This window comes from Rissa tridactyla, chromosome 2, assembly GCF_028500815.1.
Source record: "Rissa tridactyla isolate bRisTri1 chromosome 2, bRisTri1.patW.cur.20221130, whole genome shotgun sequence".
Taxonomy (NCBI): Eukaryota; Metazoa; Chordata; class Aves; order Charadriiformes; family Laridae; genus Rissa; species Rissa tridactyla.
The window spans coordinates 57,840,982-57,859,617 of NC_071467.1; the positions used below are offsets into that span (position 1 = coordinate 57,840,982).

Here is an 18,636-nt window from a genome sequence, read left to right on the forward strand (position 1 = left end):
TCAACCTACTGTTTGTTTCCACTCCCTGTAAAAGAGCTGGATAATTCTGCCTCTTACTGATAGTGTCCCTACACTTACTGTTATCTTGTCACATCCTTTTGTAATGAGATCTCACTTTTTGTCTTGGCCTGCCAGATTTGGCTCATGCTACTGTTTTATACCCTTCCTCAGTAGTTTCTGCACACATCTCAACTCTGTATGCTGTCTTGCTGGTCTTCAGAGACACTTCTTTGCTGAGGCGCCCAGCTCCTAGGTCAGTGATTTTACCCACCTGATGGCTTTACTGCTGCTTCCTCAGAAAAAAAGGGAGTATTAGCGCAGCTTGTGAAACTGCAGGTAATACCTTCCTCTCCTTACAGATCAGGACGGACTTCAAAAGGACATGTTTTTCCTGTTACTCTTAAATCAAGAGCTGCGTTTGTATTTGTTGTGACAACTGCCACGCAAGTTGAAGCACAAATGCCACTGGAGGAGCATGTCCTTGCAAAACATGCTGTCCCTGCCTCCGAGCCGTGGCAGCCCTTGCACCGGGTATGTCACCTCGGGGGCTGCTCGGCAGTGGCTGCACTGGTTGGATGTCTCTGCAGAGACCTCCAGGAAGAGGCATGTGACCAGAGGAAAGCTAAGCTTCTGCAAGACCAAGATTTCCAGCTCCTCCAGACAATTGTGCTCCAGCCTGTTTGGAAAAATCCTTGAAGTTGCTGCAATTTCCATATGGTTTCTAAGGGGCACTCTCTCTTCCACAGGCAGAGGTAGGATGGGACAGATGGTCAGACAAAACATCTTCTCCTTCTCCCCTGTTTTCTCCCTCCACAGCAGGAAAAGCTGCGGTATATACACAAGTGTTTTGACAGTAGAAAAACACTTGGTAAGAATTCCTTACAAATGCGCCGCTTTGCATAAATACAATCACAGAATGGTTTGGGTTTGAAGGGACCTTAAAGATCACCTAGTTCCAACCCCCCCGGCCACGGGCAGGGACACCTCCCACTAGACCAGGTTGCTCAAAGCCCCATCCAACCTGCCCTTGAACACTTCCAGGGATGGGGCATCCACAGCTTCCCTGGGCAACCTGTTCCAGTGCCTCACCACCCTCACAGTAAAGAATTTCTTCCTGATATCTACTCTAAATCTACCCTCCTTCAGTTTGAAACCATTACCCCTTGTCCTATCACTACACTCCCTGATAAAGAGTCGCTCCCCTTCTTTCCTGTAGGCCCCCTTTAGGTACTGGAAGGCTGCTAGAAGGTCTCCCTTCTCCAGGCTGAACAGCCCCAACTCTCTCAGCCTGTCTTCACAGCAGAGGTGCTCCAGCCCTCTCATCATCTCCATGGCCCTCCTCTGGACCTGTTCCAACAGGTTCATGTCCTTCCTGTGCTGAGGGCTCCAGAGCTGGACACAGTACTCCAGGTGGGAAATAACTTCATCTGCGGCCCACAACCAACCACAAGGTACAAATCCTGGGGAAAACAGGCTGTTTGGAGTCCAGTGCTCAGAGAACTATTTACTGTTCCCTATTTCCCACTCTCCGTGACATATTGTCAGGGACAAATCACAGAACTGTAACAAAACTAAATGAAAGGAAAAGAAGGGGTTAACATATGAGAAGCATCCCCACACACCTGCAAGCCCTAAGTAGCAGGAGGAGGAAGAGATAAAAAGTCTGGGCTCAGGTTCCCAGTAAGAAGTTTGGTGGGTTAGGCTTTGCTCTGAGGAAAGGGGTTATTTACCCCACCAGGCTGGGAAGGAGGTGCTGCCCAAGGAAATTATTTACCCCGGACTAAAAGGTTGGTTGTTTGTTTTTTATAAGCTGATAAGGGCCCCAAAGCTGAGGACTGAAGACATCTAGCAGGTGTCAGCCTGCTTGTTAGAGAAGCCTGGAGAGTAAAGAAATATTGTGAATGGCTTTTCCTGCACTAAACAGGCTGGGACAGGAAAAACAATCTGGGCAACCTATTCCTGAACCTGGGGGTAGCCTGACAGGTGGTGGCAAAGGCCTCTGGAGTCTTTCCCTGATCAGCAGTGAGAGGGTTTCCTGGTGCAGGTGCTGGCCATAGGCCAGGCGTTGCCTAGTTCTGAGGCTCCTGGTTCTGTTTTCCCCACATGATAGCAATTTGACAGCCCTGAGAAACAGAACCTGGTTTCAGAGCCAAGAAAATATGGTATTTGTGGCCATAGGCATACATAAAAAGGAAAACCTACTTTTGTACCTGCTCAGTAAACATTAGTTGTTGCTCCCCTGCCTGTAGGAATAGTGCGAAATACCTCCACTGAGGCTACTGTATATATTAATCCAAGATGTAAGCTTATTCACAGGCTCTAAAATCAGAAGCTGAGATGCTTAATCTGTTGATTTGCCCTAATGCCGAGAGGCTTCAAATGAGATTGGCTTCCAGTGTTGCTATATTAGCTGTAACCAGCTGATATGTAGTATGTAACTCGGGCACAAGCTAAACAAAATCCCTTCTCCCTCCTTTCCCGGGTAAAGCATACGGCAAAAGGCACCTGAAGAAAGATTCCTTCCACGGCGCGGTATCTCTCCCCTGCTATTACTGCTATTATTTTGTGCTGCGCGTAAACTTTAAACCTGGCTGGGGCTCAGCGCCGCCGTGACACGCCGCTCGGGGGGGTACGCGCCTGGGCAGATCATCCCCCCCTCCTTCCCCAGCTCGGCTCCCGGGGCCGCGGCGGGGGAAGGACCGCGGGAAGGCCGGGGCGGAGGGGCCGTCCCGTCCCTCCCCGCGGCGGGGAGGAGCACGGCCCGCCCGCCCCCGCCACATAAGGGCCGCGGCCGGCGCTGGCCCCCTCTCCCCCGGCCGGACCGGCCATGGAGGCGGCGCGGGAGTGCGTGGGCTCGGTGGTGCGGTGAGTGGGGGGCTTGCGGCGGGGAGGGGGGAAGGATGTTAAATCTGATGGGGAGAAGCAAGCAGTCGTGCCCTCGCAGCCTTTCCAGCCGCCGGTGAAGTTCTCCCGAGGGACGCGCAGGTTGGAGCCGGGGGAGGTTGCAGCCCCCGGCCGGGATGTGCCCGCCGCGCCTCGGCGGTAGCCGAGCTGCCGGGTTGTGCGTCGGGCGCGGAGCCTGGGTGTTACCGAGGAGCCGCTTGGACTCGGTGGCGGCGCGGCCGCGGCTCCTGGCCCCCGTGGGCACGCCGGGTGTGCTCGCCGCATCCGTAAAGGCGTAGCTGGCTCCGTGCGGCACTCGCCTGCCTCGAGTTCTAGCTGCGGTTCCAATAGCTCTACAATTCACTTGAGTTTTAGGAGGGAAACCGAGTCTCCAAGCTGGTCGAACCCTGGCTAACTTCTGATTTTTCTTTCTTTTTTTTTTTTTTTTTTGCTTTGCCGTCACTGTCGTTGTCGTTTGCCTGTGAACTCTCACCTAAAAACCACACCGTGCCATATTCTGAAGCCGCTCGTGTTGTGCAACGTTGACTTTTCTGAGTGAGGCTGAAGACCGTTGCACCACATTCTTAGACAAACATACAAGGCATATTGCAAACAAAGATAAAGAGTGAAATATGTGTACAGGGCTCAAGGCAGGCTTTTAATCCCCAGATTTTCCCCGCCAAAAAAAAAAAATAATTAATTAATCTGTCCCACCAGCCTTGACACTACGCTGAATGCTTGGGGCGGTCTCTGGGAGTCTCTCTCTAGCAGGTTGTAGTTACACAAAAACTGGATGAGATGCTAGAGTTTGAAGATACGTGCTCTTTCAATTATATTTTTGTTTTCCACTGACATAGGATCCCTCTCCCCTTTAGGGAAGAGCTAGGATTTGATCCTTCAAACTTTGAAGAATAATAGTGGAGTTGTCTGTGTCTAATGTGTCACTCAACTTTCTAATAAAGCTGTCTGCATCTTAGTACGTTCCTTTCCTCTCCACTGCTTGTTTCCTGACTTAGCTTGATCAGCTTTTAATAGGAAATTATTTTCGGTAACTCCAGTCTAGCAGGGGAATTCCCATCATTGGGAATCAGTTTGTCTGGTTTCTGGGACAGCTGCAGCAAAAGGGATCTTTCTCGGAGCCCTGAAGCTAGGCTGGCCTGTTTGAGTCTGTGGCCTTTGTGGGGGGGAAACAAAGGAGAACCAAGCTTTAGGCAATAGGCCCAGAAATGGAAGGTTTCACACTCTTTTTGTCTGTCTTTTTAATTGCACTGGGTTTTGTTTCCTAGTGCTTCTTATTAACCAAAACCTCAGCCTGCACTGGAGCCCAGGCTCACCGCTTCATAAGCAAACTTAGTTTAAAGGTGATGTTGACTGGTTTTATTGAAATGTAGGTGAAATCTTATCAATGTTAAATAACTCCCTAAGACTTGGACTCCTGTTAAGTGACTGTCTGATAGAGCTACTGAAAGTCCTGGTTTATTAATCTGTTTAGGTGGTTTTTATTGGAGTTTTACATTCGATAGAACTAGGCAGCAGTGTGAGGTGATGGATCTTGAATCCTGAAGGAACTTCTGCTCAGAGCTGCAAAATATGGCTTGTATGGTTAGCTGTGCTAATGCCTGAGGTGAACCCTGTTAGCTCAGGTCCTGCCCATGAGCTGTGCCCCTAATATTCTTCCTTCTGTACCAGGATTTATGTTTTGGCGTTTTTCCTTATACTTTGTCTTTTGTGAATGACCACTTGGCTGAAGTAATGGGAAAGAAAACTGTTCAACAGGACCAGTGTTTTCTGTCCTCTCAGGAAAAAAAAATAAAATCTTGGCAGTACTGTCATATATAGCACTCAAGTAACTCTGCTACCTGCTAGTTTTCAAATGTGTGAGAGCGAACGGGATGTAAGTAGCTCTGAAAGCATTGTCTCTTGAATCCTGAGCATTGCACTTTCTAACATCATGGTGCCCCATGAAGTGGAGTCACCAGCCCTGAGGTAGATGAGCAAGCTTCATATCTGAGGGAGAGACTCAGTGATTCAGAACGGGAGCTGCCCACGGACCGGTGGGGTGATTGGGGAACTATTGACTTAGTCAGTGGAGAGATTAATAAACACACCCTGTCCTAGTACATGTCCCTTCTGTGGAGCTTCAGTGCCTTTGTCAGTGCTGTTCTGTCACCTTGTCTTCCTCCCTGGTCTTGACACCTTTTCCAAGAGGAAAATGCTTATTAGTACTCTAATTTGGAGCAGTGCCCGCCTCCTCAGAACTGTACTCATTGCTCATCCTCACTGCCTTTGTTAAAATGAGAGAGGTTTCTACCAGTAGTGTGTATGCATGCAGGCTGTTGAAAGCCAGGGACCTAGTGTTTAGACAGCACTACCAAGAAGGTATTTGCTTGAGTTAAAATAACACTGCTGAATGTCCCCCTTCTTTTAAAAAATAAAAGCTCCAATAGTACCACTGAGTTTTTGAGGAAGAGAAATTTTCTGGTGTACAGAGGAAAGACAATAGCCCAAAGCCCTGTTAGAACGGCAGCTCAGAATGAGAGGAGGAGATACAAGTGATTGCTGAAACTCTGTCTGACCAGCCACAGAAATGACTTTGCATCCCGAAAGTATGCTTGAAAACCAGATAAGAGGTTTTTAAAAGATAGTTATTATCCCTAGTCATTGTGGACTTGCACAAAAAGATGTGAGTGACTGGGACATTATTAGCTGAATAACTTTCTCCATTTCATCATTTTTCTAGGAGTTCCTATATTCGCTCTTTGGCTGCAGAAAGAAACTGACAGTTCACTCCTTTCCCGTCTGGGAATAAAATTTTCCTCCGTAAATCACAGAAACTTCAGAGTTGGAAGGGACCTCTAGAGATCATCTAGTCCAACTCCCCTGCTAAAGCAGGATTGCCTAGAGCACATCCCTCAGGGCTGCATCCAGGCCAGTCTTGAAAATCTCCAGAGAAGGGGACTCCACAACCTCCCTGGGCAGCCTGTTCCAGTGCTCTGTCACCCTCACTGTAAAGAAGTTTTTCCATGTATTTGAACGGAACTTCCTATGTTCTAGCTTGTGCCCGTTGCCCCTCGTCCTGTCACTGGGAACCACTGAAAAGAGTCTGGCACCATCCTCCTTCAACCCACCCTTTAGATACTTGTATGCCATAATAAGGTCTCCCCTCAGCCTTCTCTTCTCCAGGCTAAAGAGTCCCAGCTCTCTCAGCCTTTCCTCATAAGGGAGATGCTCCAGTCCCTCAATCATCTTAGTTGCCCTGCGCTGGACCCGCTCCAGTAGTTCCCTGTCCCTCTTGAACTGGGGAGCCCAAAACTGGACGCAGTATTCCAGTTGTGGCCTCACCAGTGCAGAGTAGAGGGGGAGAATCACCTCCTTCCACCTACTGGCCACACTCTTCCCTATGCAGCCCAGGATGCCATTGGCCTTTTTGGCAACAAGGGCACATTGTTGGCTCATGGATAATTTACTGTCTACCAGGACCCCCAGATCCTTTTCCTCAGAACTACTTCCCAGCAGGTCCACCCCTAACCTATACTGGTGCTTAGCATTCTTCCTCCCCAGGAGGAGGACCTTGCACTTGCTTTTGTTGAACCTCATTAGGTTCTTCTCTGCCCGGCTCTCCAGCCTGTCCAGGTCACGCTGGATGGCAGCACGGCCCTCCGGAGTGTCAGCCACCCCTCCCAGCTTGGTATCATCAGCGAACTTGCTGTGGATACACTCTGTCCCATCATCCAAGTCATTAATGAATGTACTGAACAAAATTGGACCGAGTATTGACCCCTGGGGACACCACTGGTTACAGGCCTCCAACTAGACTCTATGCCGCTGATCACAACCCTCTGAGTTCTGTCACACAGCCAGCTCTCGAGCCACCTCACCGTCACTGACCTTTTACACCTATGTGGGAGAACAAAAGGGGGATGCATCCCTTTCCCACCCCTGTGCAATTCAGTATTAAGGAGTAAAAGGTATCTAGGGGGTAAAGTCCAAAAATTTGGGAGGCAAAATGCTGTCTCCCTGTAAAAGATGTATTAAAGATCAGTCCTTTCCAGGTGTCATGCAGAAGGTGATTTTTGGCAAACTGGCTGGCTATTGAATTAACCAATGTAATGTGGCAGCAAAAGGCTGTCACTAGATGTAGATGGGAGCAGCTCTGTACCTTGGTGTGGGAGCAGGAAGTTACAAGTTGTACATGCTCATTTTTTCTAAGGGAACATAAACAGTCACTATTGAAACATGTGATTGCCCAGTTAAATTTAAAACCTCCTTCTAAAGCTGTAGGAATTCTTCTAGCCTCTCTGGCAGCCTGCTCCAACACTATCCGCTTATGTACTTTCATCTTAATTGTCATGTCATTTGATGATGCTTTATACATTAGGGCACAAACAAGTTATACTTTCTCATTTTCAAAGCTAGATGAAGTTTTATAGACTGTAGGTATTATTTACAAGATAAATTGCTTGGTTCTTTGGAAATCAAGCATAACTATATTGAAAAGCTCCACTGGCATTCTGATGCTAGGTGTTCTGAATATAGATATGTTCCGTCTTCCTAAAGTGAACTCATCTCAACTGAGTAGCTGAAAGTAGTTTTATGTATAGTCTGATTGTTTATCTTGCAGGCAAAAGGAATGATTTATATGGCTGAATGCAGTAAGAGCTGCTGCCTTTCCAATTCAGTGTTAAAACCTGTTGGCCTCACTGTAATCGTGACCTTGACATCAGCTGAGCTAGAGGTGGCCCACATCTGCTTGAAATATTTTTAATTTTAGAAGCGTTTTCAAATGTCACTGGCAAGAGAAAGCTCAGACAACTTGTCCGTAGGGCTACGTAGTATTTCGTTTTGAAAGCAAGCTCTGCAAGTCTAACTTGACCTGTGAATTACTCATATAATGTTCTTACATCACTGAGCTCAACAGCCCTCTTCTCACAGCACTACTTTTATAACTATGCTGAATTTTTGTCTGTCTTAGATCTTTGGTATCCGTGGGAGCGGTGACAAAACAGACCCTGTTCCCTCCTCTCATGCCTGCAGGGCGACCTTTCCGTGTGTCAAATGCCTCCCGAAGCAGCCGAAAAGGAATTGTTGCAAGCAGTCTGCAAGAGCTCATCAGCAAGGTATAGCAAACTTTCACACTCTGGTTGAGGCTTATAGTGCAGTACAGTATCCCAGAAAGGCAACTCACAGGCTCGTGTTCTTAAAATCATTATTGGGGAAGTTCAGGAGAATATGGCAGATAAGCAAGTCTTAATGTGAAATGATGAGCCCTCTTTTGAATGCTAAAATCAACTCGGGTTTTTTTGCAGACTTTAGATGCTTTCCTTATATCTGGGATAGTTATTCTGGTTTTGGAGGAAGATGGCACGGTTGTGGACACAGAAGAGTTCTTCCAGTCCCTGGATGATAATACACACTTCATGGTTCTAGAAAAAGGACAGAAATGGACACAAGTAAGTGTTGAGTACCTCTCTATCACTTGAATAGAAGAGGATGGAAGATTGTCTGTGGCTGCTAAAATTGTTGGGGAGAGGGGAGAAGACGATGAAAACTTCCCCTAAAGAAGGCAAGGTATCAACTCCTCATTGAGCCTTCCTGGATGACAAATCCAGTTCACTTTTCTGTCCCTTGCTTGGACATAGAACTGTTGGCAAAGATCTGCCAGAATTGAAACGAAACATAATGAAACATGACAACTGGAAAGAATGATAGGGGAAATGCCCTACTTTTGGAGAGACTCAGAAATAACTTTGTTCTTGAGCCTTTGTAACATAAAGAAAATTAGGACTTTGACTGCATGAAGTTAAAAATACAATGTCTTTAAAGATTAGCTTTGGGGGGGGGGGGAATGCCCAAATTAAGCAATATAAAACAAGTTTTGCCTTGTGAAGGCTAGAAAAATACTTGTGTTTGATCTTGCAAACAGCTAAGAGTTGTCATCAAAACCTAATGTTAGCCTACATGCTTTAAGGTATTTTAAGAACTACCAAGATCGGCTAGCTTTAGCATCCTGATCATATCAGCTCAGTGTCCCAATTTGTGGTTTTGTGGAGGAATAGTCATCTGTATGTTAATGAGATAGCCAAACTCCTAATTGTCTTTCCATGAAATGGTTGTTGATAGAAAGCTAGCATCAAAACGTCCTCTGCCAGGCACAGAGCTAGCTCAGGAGCTGTAGGCAGGCCTGGCATTTTTCTGTTTGTCCACGGATGGCTCAACCGTGTGGCCCCCTTTTCTCAGTCTTCTCTTGCAACATGGGTAGTTTGTATGTTTTTTCCCCAAGATACCTCACTAGCTTGTCAACCTGCTGCACCTGGGCCATGAGCTCCAAGAGCAGAAAAGAAGGTGGAGCCAGGGTGTGACTCCACCTTGCTCCTTCCCGTTCTCTGCCCCATGTCCTGCCTGGCATGGCAGCAGCAGAAATCTGAATGCTGCCCCTCTTCAGGCTGTGCTGAATGACAGCAGAAGGACTGCCGCAGCTTCACAAATCATCTTCAAAAATCATCATCATCTGCTTGTGTAGCACAAGCTCTATCAAGCTTTTTCCATATACCCTGGGTGCTAATGGGGGATAGGCTGTCAAGCATAGCATCTGTCCAAAACTGTTGTTGATAGGGGGCCCTATTGCCGGAGCTTGGAGGCTATCGAAGTAAAACAGGCATAAAAATGCTGGCTAATGATACACTACAGTGTTTAGCTTGGTCTGACTTATCATGGCTCCGTCTGAGTGCTGGGGTGACAAGTACAAAAAAAGGTCCAGTCTTACACAACTTTATTGCTTCATTTAGCATGCAAAAAACAGGTTGGCAGCTGCCGAGTCATTAACCTTGAGCAGAATGTGCTCAGCAGAGTATCCCGTGTATCCACTAGATGTCTCTGTAAATATGGGTCTTTGCTATTTATGTTTTTTCTTGAAGTGAGCAATCCTGAAAGCAGCACTGTCAGCACTGAAGCAGGCAAGGGCTGCTTCCAGTAAAGGAGGCTGGATTCAAGGTGGAAGATGACTTTCCACGCTCCTTCTCTGCTTTTTATCTTAAGCTTGGTAATAAACCCTAGGCCTAATCAGTGGTAGTTCCCTCCCCATGTTACTTTTCTAGTAGGAAGAAGAAGAGGCATTATGAGCCAGAATTTGAAGTGAGGACCTGACTTTTCACAAATGTAGTCTTTGCAGCTATGTCTAAAGAGTGCTCATCAGCATTGTGTTCCTTCCTAAACAGAAGGACCTATTGTCATCCTGGTTATTTGGTGGCCTGTTTCAGTGTGGACTAAGTGTGCTGCCTCAGCTAGCACCTGGGATATACCAGAATAATTAAATGGTAGGAATACTGTCCAGTGGCATTACCTGTAGCTTCAGTATACTCTGAAGAAGCAGCTGTATTACAGGAAAGAAATATTCAGGAGGCGCTAGGTCACTCTAGAATTTCTGTGTCTGTCTGGAATAGCTTCAGACCTGAGCCTGCGCAGGACTTGAGCAAAATTACGTAAGCTACAGACTTGCTTTTCTCTGTGCTAATGCTTGTGATTCTAGTTTAGAATTGATCGAGAACTAGCCCAAAGACTGGAATAAGTCGTTGTCTTTTAAGCTGCACTATTAGTGATTGTCTTGCTGTAGTTTCCTGGCTCAAGGTACAAACTCTCTCTCTCTCCCTTTTTTTAAATTAGACAAGAAATGGAGTCGCTGCTTTGAGGCAAAAGAAGAAAATGGGAGTAGCTAACATCACATTTGATCTGTACAAGCTGAACCCTAAGGATTTTATTGGCTGCTTAAACATCAAGGCGACCTTCTATGAGATCTACTCGGTCTCATATGACATCAAATGCATGGGAGCAAAAAGCGTATTGCGGTAAGTATATTTCCACTACTGATGGGATGTATGCCTTAATGTAATATCTGTCTTTGCTTATTGGTTCTGTGAAGCAGATGTGTTTATAAACTTAATGTTTTTATTCATTCTTATATACTGGCCAATATGCCGACTCTTCCTTTGTAAGTGGATAGCTGACTCGTAAAAAACTTAGTATAGCTTTTTATGGTGGAATCTTAAACTTCCCCCAAGGCAAAATCTTATCAGCTTGTATTTACTGCAAGGGTGTGGGTCCAATCTCTTTGTTTTCCTGAGATAATTTCTCCAGGTTCCTTTGACTTGTTTGAAGAGTGCAGAAGGCTGAGGAAGAAGCATCTGACTCTTTGAAGGCGGGGCTTTAGGGGGATGAAATGAGAGAGGAATTTGAGAGCTAATGGCAGAGATCTTAAAGCTTGCTCACACTTTGCAGTACCTGGCTGACAAATTCACTGCCTGAGCTATGTGGAGGCAAAGGAAAATGGAAGAGATGTGACACTCATTACAGTCTTCATGTGAATTTGTCAATCTGTAGTAAGATTGTGTGATATCACTGTTTAAGCCAAACTGGTGTCTAAGCAAACTAACGGAGCCTAACCAGGGCCACTGTCTCCTGCAGGACCAGTCTGTGGTGGGTTGTGAGTTTGTTAGAACTGGCTGTTGGGAAATGCTCTCTTATGCAGGGGCAAAATAATACCTGTCCTGTCCACTGCTTTCAACAGCGTGTTGAAAGTCTGTGCCTTGTGAAAACCAGCTGTGTCCTGCCCTGGTTGGAGAAAACTTCTGAATTCAGTTTCTGTCACTGAGATGCCATACTTTGACAGCTGTTTAACCTGCAGCCCTGAATTTCTGTACGCGACCTTTCAAATTCTGGTTTAGACTGCAGCAGTGTAGTGTTGCTGCGTTTTATTACTGGAGGACCAGGACTTGTCTCTGTACAGAACAGACAAATGTATATGCCTGTAAGTGAGGTTTTCACTTCCCCTGAGCAACATGTAGTCTTTAGTTTGAAGTGTTCAAATAGTCCTTCCTCTCATGGTGCAGGTATTAAGCATTGTAATGCTAACATTGTTCCCTCTCTTTCTGTCTGACTGACTTCTCCCACTCTACTTACGTGGTCCCTTGCTTAATATTTCAGGCTGCAGCTGGTGTGACTGTAGATGAGACCCATCTCTCTGGTCATGCTGCAGCAGTTACCCAGCTATATGCTATGCCCACCTGTAGCACTGGCTTCATTAGGGTTTCTTGAAAGAAAAGGCTTACCCTTGAACAGCTGCACTCCTCCAGTTCCTTTGTTTGTCAAGTCTCTTGAGCCAGAACAAACTCTGATTTCTGGCTATCTGCTGCGGAGATGAGTATCAGCACTGGAACTTGCACTGTTAAGGAGAATTTGAAGTGACAGTTCTGCCTCCCTGCCAACACAGGGCAGCTGGTGAGAAAGAAATGGTATTGGCGAACAGCTGAAGTAGCTGTGGAGTTCTTCTGCAAGCACTGTTATGTTACACAGCTGAGCTGTAAAGGAAGTGTCAGGGTGGGAAAATGGCTTGCTAGCAAAGAACAAGGGTGACAGAGATTACCTTGGGTACTTCTGCACACAACAGTGAGGTGGCCCATCTCCACTTGCTATTGAAATTGAAGACAAAGTTAGGTTCTTGGTGTAGTCCCTCAGCAATTTGGAACTCATTAGCAAACTGATGCCCTCTCCTCAAGCCCACCTGTGGAGTGTGAAGGGAAAGGACTTTAAAATGCTGCAGTTGTTCATTGTTGGGAGGGGCTCAAAGCCTGCCAGATCTGATTAGTGCGCTTCCCCTCGCAGTTTCTCCCTGTAGTGTCCAACTGAAGGATCAAATGTGCAGTTCAACAAATAACTTCCTCCATGGCTTAAGTGACAACTGCTCTTGTGTGCAAGTGACACACTGCAGCTGCTCAAAAGCTCAGTATCAGGTGCAGCTTTCTTTACAACTGTAAAGCTCCTTGGCCTGTACTATCTGGTGGAGGGAAGGACTTACTGAAATGGAATATGTGTGGGAAGCATGAATAAAGGTACAGGTTTGGGGCCTTTTTTTAAAGGCTTCTCAGTCTCTAAGTACAGGGTATTCTACTCTTTTGAAGCATTGGGTTTTGACTGCAAATTTTCTTTCATCACAGTGGAAACAACTGAATTTGTAGGAAGAAGGCTTTGCCTCCTCTGCTAGAGTTCAAAGGAGAAGTGAATAGCAGCAGCAGCAGGTTCACAGCTGCATGTTTTCTCAGGCAGGAATTCAGAAAATCTTCTCTCTTTTTGCAGAAGAGGAAGGCTGGTCTGGTTTCTGCATCTTTAGAAACTGATCCCTTTCACAGTTTTGGAATGGTTCCAGTTCTTGCGTACCACTTCCCCAATGCCTCAGCTTCGTACTTGTGAGAGCCTACTTAACTTCTGGGGGATGAAACTTGAATGTAGCTCTCAGCACTCATGTCCCAGTTGTTTCTTGGAGAATGGAAGGAAGATGGTGGCATAACTAAGTTGAATAAATGACCATTCAAATATGATGATCTCTATTCCCCCTGTGATCCTGTGGTGACCCCCAGTCTATGTTGTAGACCTCTGCTTGCCTGATCTTAGTTTATAGATCCGTACTGATTCTCACACAGTATTATATATTGGAATACTGATGTTTATTAGAACTTTAAAAAATAGAGTAGTTGTGAACTGAGAATTCTTAAGGCTTGCAGCTTGGACAGTGTTAATTTGCCTGGCTTCACTTGTTTTGCTGTTGGGCATCCACTGTAATGTGATTGCTCAGCTTCAGATCTAATCCAGTTTGATCTGTTGCTGGGAGATACACACAGTGTTGTGTTAGTGGATGGCCTAAAGGTGAGATGTGAGGTGGATTCATGCTGCAGGAATGCTGCTGGGCTCCAAGGCGAAGTTATATCTTCAGTGGTGCTTTGGTAGTTTGAGTGATGGCTTTGCAGAAAGGCCTGTAAATGTCTTAAAAGGATGACAGCCTGCTTCGTTCATTGTGTTTTCTGGTTCTGCCAACATGCCAATAGTTTTCTGTCAGTCAATGGCCACAGAAGTATTTGCTCTAAAGAGGGTACAGAAATAACCAGCCTCTCAGAAGCGAGGAGGCATAGGAGAGTTTTTAAATATGTCTACCTAACTCATCCTAAAGGTTCTGGGGGGATTGGGCAATGTTACCCTGTTGGTGAATTTTTTTTTTTTAACAAATGACTTTTCTTCTAGGAAGTTGCTTCAGCTAATGTCCCACATGGCACAAATAACTGGACAGTTTCTTCTCTATACTGGAACATACATGTTGCAGTTGATGGGTGAATATGATGAAGATGGCACGTGTACAAGATCAAGGCAGGAGTAGTGAACACTTCTGATATCGGATCCATTTGCTTAAAGACATTCTCTTGCCCAATTTTGATTGTAATGATGTTATAGTAGGGGGATGTCCACTGATGTGAACTAACGTTTTTCCCATTTGGGAATGCTTGTAGGCCTTAGTCATAAAACAAGCGTTCGGTGTTCACAGGCTCTTAATGCAGCAAAAGGATGGGTGCCTCATGTCTGAGAATTTGGCAAAAGGATGGGGGGCAGGTTTTTGCCCCAACAACTCAAAATGGATAACAAGTATACTTGGAAACCTGCATGCTGTGTAACCAGTGGGGTATTTCTTGCACTGATCAAAACATAATTTGGTTGGGTTTTTTATGGCTGTCGACTTGCCTTCTGAACAGACTGAGCTGTAAGGTGGGGGAGCTGTGGGGTTTTTTGGGTTTTAATCCTTACCAGTGCTGGTATTAGTGTCCAACTGGCATTGATATACAAAAGCGTGAAATGTGCTTCTTTATTTCTGCTACCAATGGAAGTACATAATGCAACTGAATCCTGGTTCAGTGACTGACCACTCTCATGAAGTCTAATTGGAGAAAGTGCAACTACTAAGCAGAACCTTAAAATTTGGCCTTATTTCCCTTAAAACAAGTAAAAACATTTCATTTTAACTCTTCATATTGTTCTTCAAATATACAGAAAGTTCAAGTTAGTATAGCTCATACCAGTTGAAGAAACTGATATATTTATTTAATGGGTCTGATGCCCAGTTCTGCCTGAAGTATTGAATAATTTGCCATAGTTCCATGAATATGGCTTACAAGCCACCTGCTGAAGCTTCCTTCAGGGGTTAAACCATCTCTTCTGTAGCTTTTACTGTTCAGTTGCAAGATGATAGTACATCCCAAACAATACTTGAGATAAGTGTAGCATGGATCTGTAAGAGATGCTGGATTTTGATGCCCCTGTGTTCAGCAGCAGGGTCACTATCTGGTCTTGTATAACATATATGGTCTAAACAGGGTATTTGTGGCTTCGTAGTGTCTCAAGACAAGCTGTATTAAAGGACCAAGTTTTTAATCCTTAGGTAGAATTGCCTGGAATGTTTTCTACAGTTTAGTGAACTGCTAGTATGACTAGCTCCCAGCAAGCTTTTCCTCAACAGGGTAGAAAACTGCAAAATGAGCAGTGTTAGGCATCTTGTGTCAAAATACCAACTCCCATTGCTGAAGGGAAAAAGGCCCAACTCCAGTTGTCCATAGGTGGGGCTCTTGCCGTTTTCACATGCTTGCTTATGAAGAATTTCAGTAAGTTGTTATATTCTTACTTAAATCTGAAAGCTGTTAAGGAGACAGCAGATACTGGTAATATCTGACCTGATGGCAGGTGCCACCTAGGAAGAGAAGCTCCGGTGACAGAGTGACCAAGTGGGGCAGGGAAAGAGAGCAGTATAAGCAAAAGGGAAAAGGACCAATGTTTTCCCCTCACAGTGCTTGCGATGCCTCTGCTGAGACAGGAATCCATTAACTATGTGCATCAACTGCACTGATGAGTTGGAGGAAAACCTAATCCACTAAAAGAGGCGCAGGTGGCCTGAAAAGACCAAGCATCATGGTTGGTGGGGATCCATTCTGACTTGTCGACTGGGTCTGTTTGCTTCAAATGTCACTAATATGTGGGAATATTGCTCCTGCTTTTATCTGCAAATTTCACCTTCATTTGCTTGTTTTTGCCTTCCCTTTATGGATATGACTTAGCCAGTGATCTTTCAAATGACTGTTGTGATGAAAAGCAGCCTAAATCCAAGGTTAAAGTTTAAAGGGACTGCTGGACACAAGTTTACTAGGTCTCTGCCTGTCTCTTCAGTAAAGGTATTACAAATAAGTAGACAGCTAAGAAAAACCTTGGTTTTTTCCTGATTTCTATTGTTTCTCATCTACTCCTGAGTGTTTGCTGGAGGGGGGAAGGGCACACAGCTCTGGGCAAGGGGAGGACTGGCTCTTTCCTAATTTCTCCCAGGGAAGAACACCTGTAACTTGCAGCATGGTCAGGTTTCCTTCAGAAGAAACTATTCTGTGATTAATGAGAAAGAGGTTATGTTAAAATGGAAGCTTTATACTTCATCTGTATTGTTTTCACCATCACCCTGCCCTGCCCGAAGTGATTCTTGCCATGATAACTGTTGGCCAAAGTCTTTCTCTCCCTATCAAGGAATAGCATTTAACTGATACAGTGCAAGGACTTTGTCATTAATTCTTTCAGCTTTTAAGGACAATTTATTCTATTTAAAACAAGCACACCTCTTGAAAGCAAACTCTATGTAATGCTCCTAAGAATATTTATGTTGCTAATGCTGGGAGCACCAACATCAAAAAAAACAACAAACAAACCCAAACCCAACCAACTTGCATAGCTCCATGTTGCTTTGTGTGACTTGCCTCTTCAACATCTGTAATACAAAAGCTTTTGCAAGTCTGAACTGTGCAGATCTCAAATGCCAGCCTTCTATAGCCAGAGGCAATTGTTACAGAACTAACGCTCCATAGTTTCCAGTGGCACCATCTGAGAACCTAACGTGATCTAAAATGCTGACTTGGTATGAATTCGCAATGTTTTTAAGCAGCTGCTTCTTTGACAGCTTAACACTTAAAACTTGAGCTGCTGACGATCATGTGAGCTGCAAAGTCTGCATCTCAGAGTATGTCCCTCTAATTCAAAATGCAAACAGCTGAACAAAGTAACTCAGCTCTGATATTTTCACAAAATGGGAGAAGTGTCTTGGAAGTTGTAAGTGTCTGTTCCATTACTTCTTAATCTGGGTTTTGCCACAGGCTTAGTATTTGGGGCATGATATTTGCTCTGTACCAACTTCTTTGCAGAGATAAAGCTTTGGCTTTGGGTCAAACTGGAGGAGTTTGTCATTCTCTAAGTTGGAACCAGTTTGAATTTTTTTTTTTTTTTTACAGACTGCTTAGGAGGCATAGCTTTTACTTTAGCTGAATGTGGTACACAGCAAAGAGCAACTTCAGCATTACCTACCTTTCAGAAAATTATATACGAGTGGTGTACAGTGTCTAGCAAGAGACAGAAAAAACTCAAAGCATGGGCTCCTAACTGCAGGTATATAGAGAATAGGCTAGCTTTTTTTTCCTACTTGACATTTTTAGCTTTAATTTTTCTTGCCATAAAATCACTTATAATCTGAATCTGCACTTGTTACTGTTGCAGTCAAGGCAGGTAGCAGTGACATGTTGAAGGTGTGAAAGATGTTTACTGCCTCCTTGCTTGCACTGGCCCTTTTTGCCTGTTGCTTTGCATCACTTACTAACAATGCACGAAGTCATACTCTCTAGTTACCAAAAAAGGAATTTTCACTGAAGTACTCGATCTTGTTGACTCAGGCACTGTTCGTGTTCTGCAGGCAAAACAAAGTTGCTCTCTTCATGACTAGAATGAAGAAATCTGGTAGCTTTTTTGTGTGTGTAATTTATCATTACTTCATTTCCTTCCTTTCATAAACCCATGAAGTTGTTGCTTTTTTGCACCTTCCTATTCTTTCAGAAGAAACAGGATTATGAGCTCTTCTGTCCAGGGGGAGAGGAAAAAGCAGGGTCTAAATTCCTTAGACTGTTTGGAGTATGCTGTAGGAAACATCCTGAATCTCTTCCCTACAGAAAAGGGAAGGGTAAAGAAAGAAAAACAGGACTTTGAGCTGGAGGTTTTTTTCACTACTGTGAGTAGAGAGGTAGGCGTTCACAATTTAGGAAGTGTTGGTAATTCTGAATATTAACTGTGAAGATCACTACATAAGATCACTTGTAACTGACTAGAGTTATAACTCTAAATCATTTCAGCATGCTTCTTCTTGAGATAGCACTTGAACTAAAGGCACAAGCTTCTTTTTATTAAAAACAAACAAAGTTTAAAACCAAAGTATATCTTTGACTTGATGTCTCGAGTTTTGCTGAAGGTATTAATGTGATTAACATACCACTTCAGTTATGTGTTAGTAAGTATCCCTTTGGGGTTTAGAGTTTATCACTGCTTTCTCTACCTTACCTTGTCATATATGCAGTTAAGATATTTATAAACATGAAGATCGCTATTTTGCTAAGGGAAAAGATAGTATTTTACCACACAGTTTTCAAGTTTAGTAGTTCAACTTGCTATGAAAATTGAGATGGGTGAGAATGGTGTCAGTGATGGCAATATTTTCTGATGCGTGGTGCCAATTTTAAGGAACACTGTCCATGAGTAAATAAAATCAAATGGTGGCTTTGGATGTCGTCTCTATTAATTTCCAGAATAACTTATTCCTGAAATAATCATGAATGTTAATGGACCCATGGTCTGGCACAGACAGTTTCCAAATGCTGGACTGCAGCAGTGAAGTAACTGGATTCTATTACACGGCTCTTAACTCTTTACTGCTGACTCACTTTCTGGCCTCAGAGAAACCGTGCAAACTGTTTCCTTTCATACAAAAGGAATGCCTTCCTCTAGCTTTTACCAAAGCTGCAAAAGACTGCAAACTACAGACTGCAGGAGACAGAAAGCTTTGGCAATCTGTTTTTCACTCAATACTCTAAG

At 44.6% G+C, this 18,636-nt stretch overlaps 1 protein-coding gene across 1 annotated transcript; it reads left to right on the forward strand.

Moving 5' to 3' along the window:
• Positions 1–2,753: 2,753 nt before the first annotated feature.
• CIDEA (cell death inducing DFFA like effector a) lies at positions 2,754–18,328 on the forward strand. The gene is made up of 5 exons (XM_054191973.1): positions 2,754–2,865; positions 7,856–8,000; positions 8,190–8,333; positions 10,543–10,724; positions 13,948–18,328. The coding sequence occupies exons 1-5, from the start codon at positions 2,828–2,830 to the stop codon at positions 14,078–14,080; spliced, it is 642 nt and encodes a 213-aa protein (XP_054047948.1). The 5' UTR covers positions 2,754–2,827; the 3' UTR covers positions 14,081–18,328.
• The last annotated feature ends 308 nt before the right edge of the window (positions 18,329–18,636 follow it).

Coding starts and splice junctions, on each gene's coding strand:
- CIDEA (XM_054191973.1), top strand. CDS start 2,828: ATGGAGGCGGCGCGGGAGTGCGTGGGCTCGGTGGTGCG. Junction 2,866..7,855: donor TGCGTGGGCTCGGTGGTGCG/GTGAGTGGGGGG, acceptor TGTCTGTCTTAG/ATCTTTGGTATCCGTGGGAG. Junction 8,334..10,542: donor AAGGACAGAAATGGACACAA/GTAAGTGTTGAG, acceptor TTTTTAAATTAG/ACAAGAAATGGAGTCGCTGC.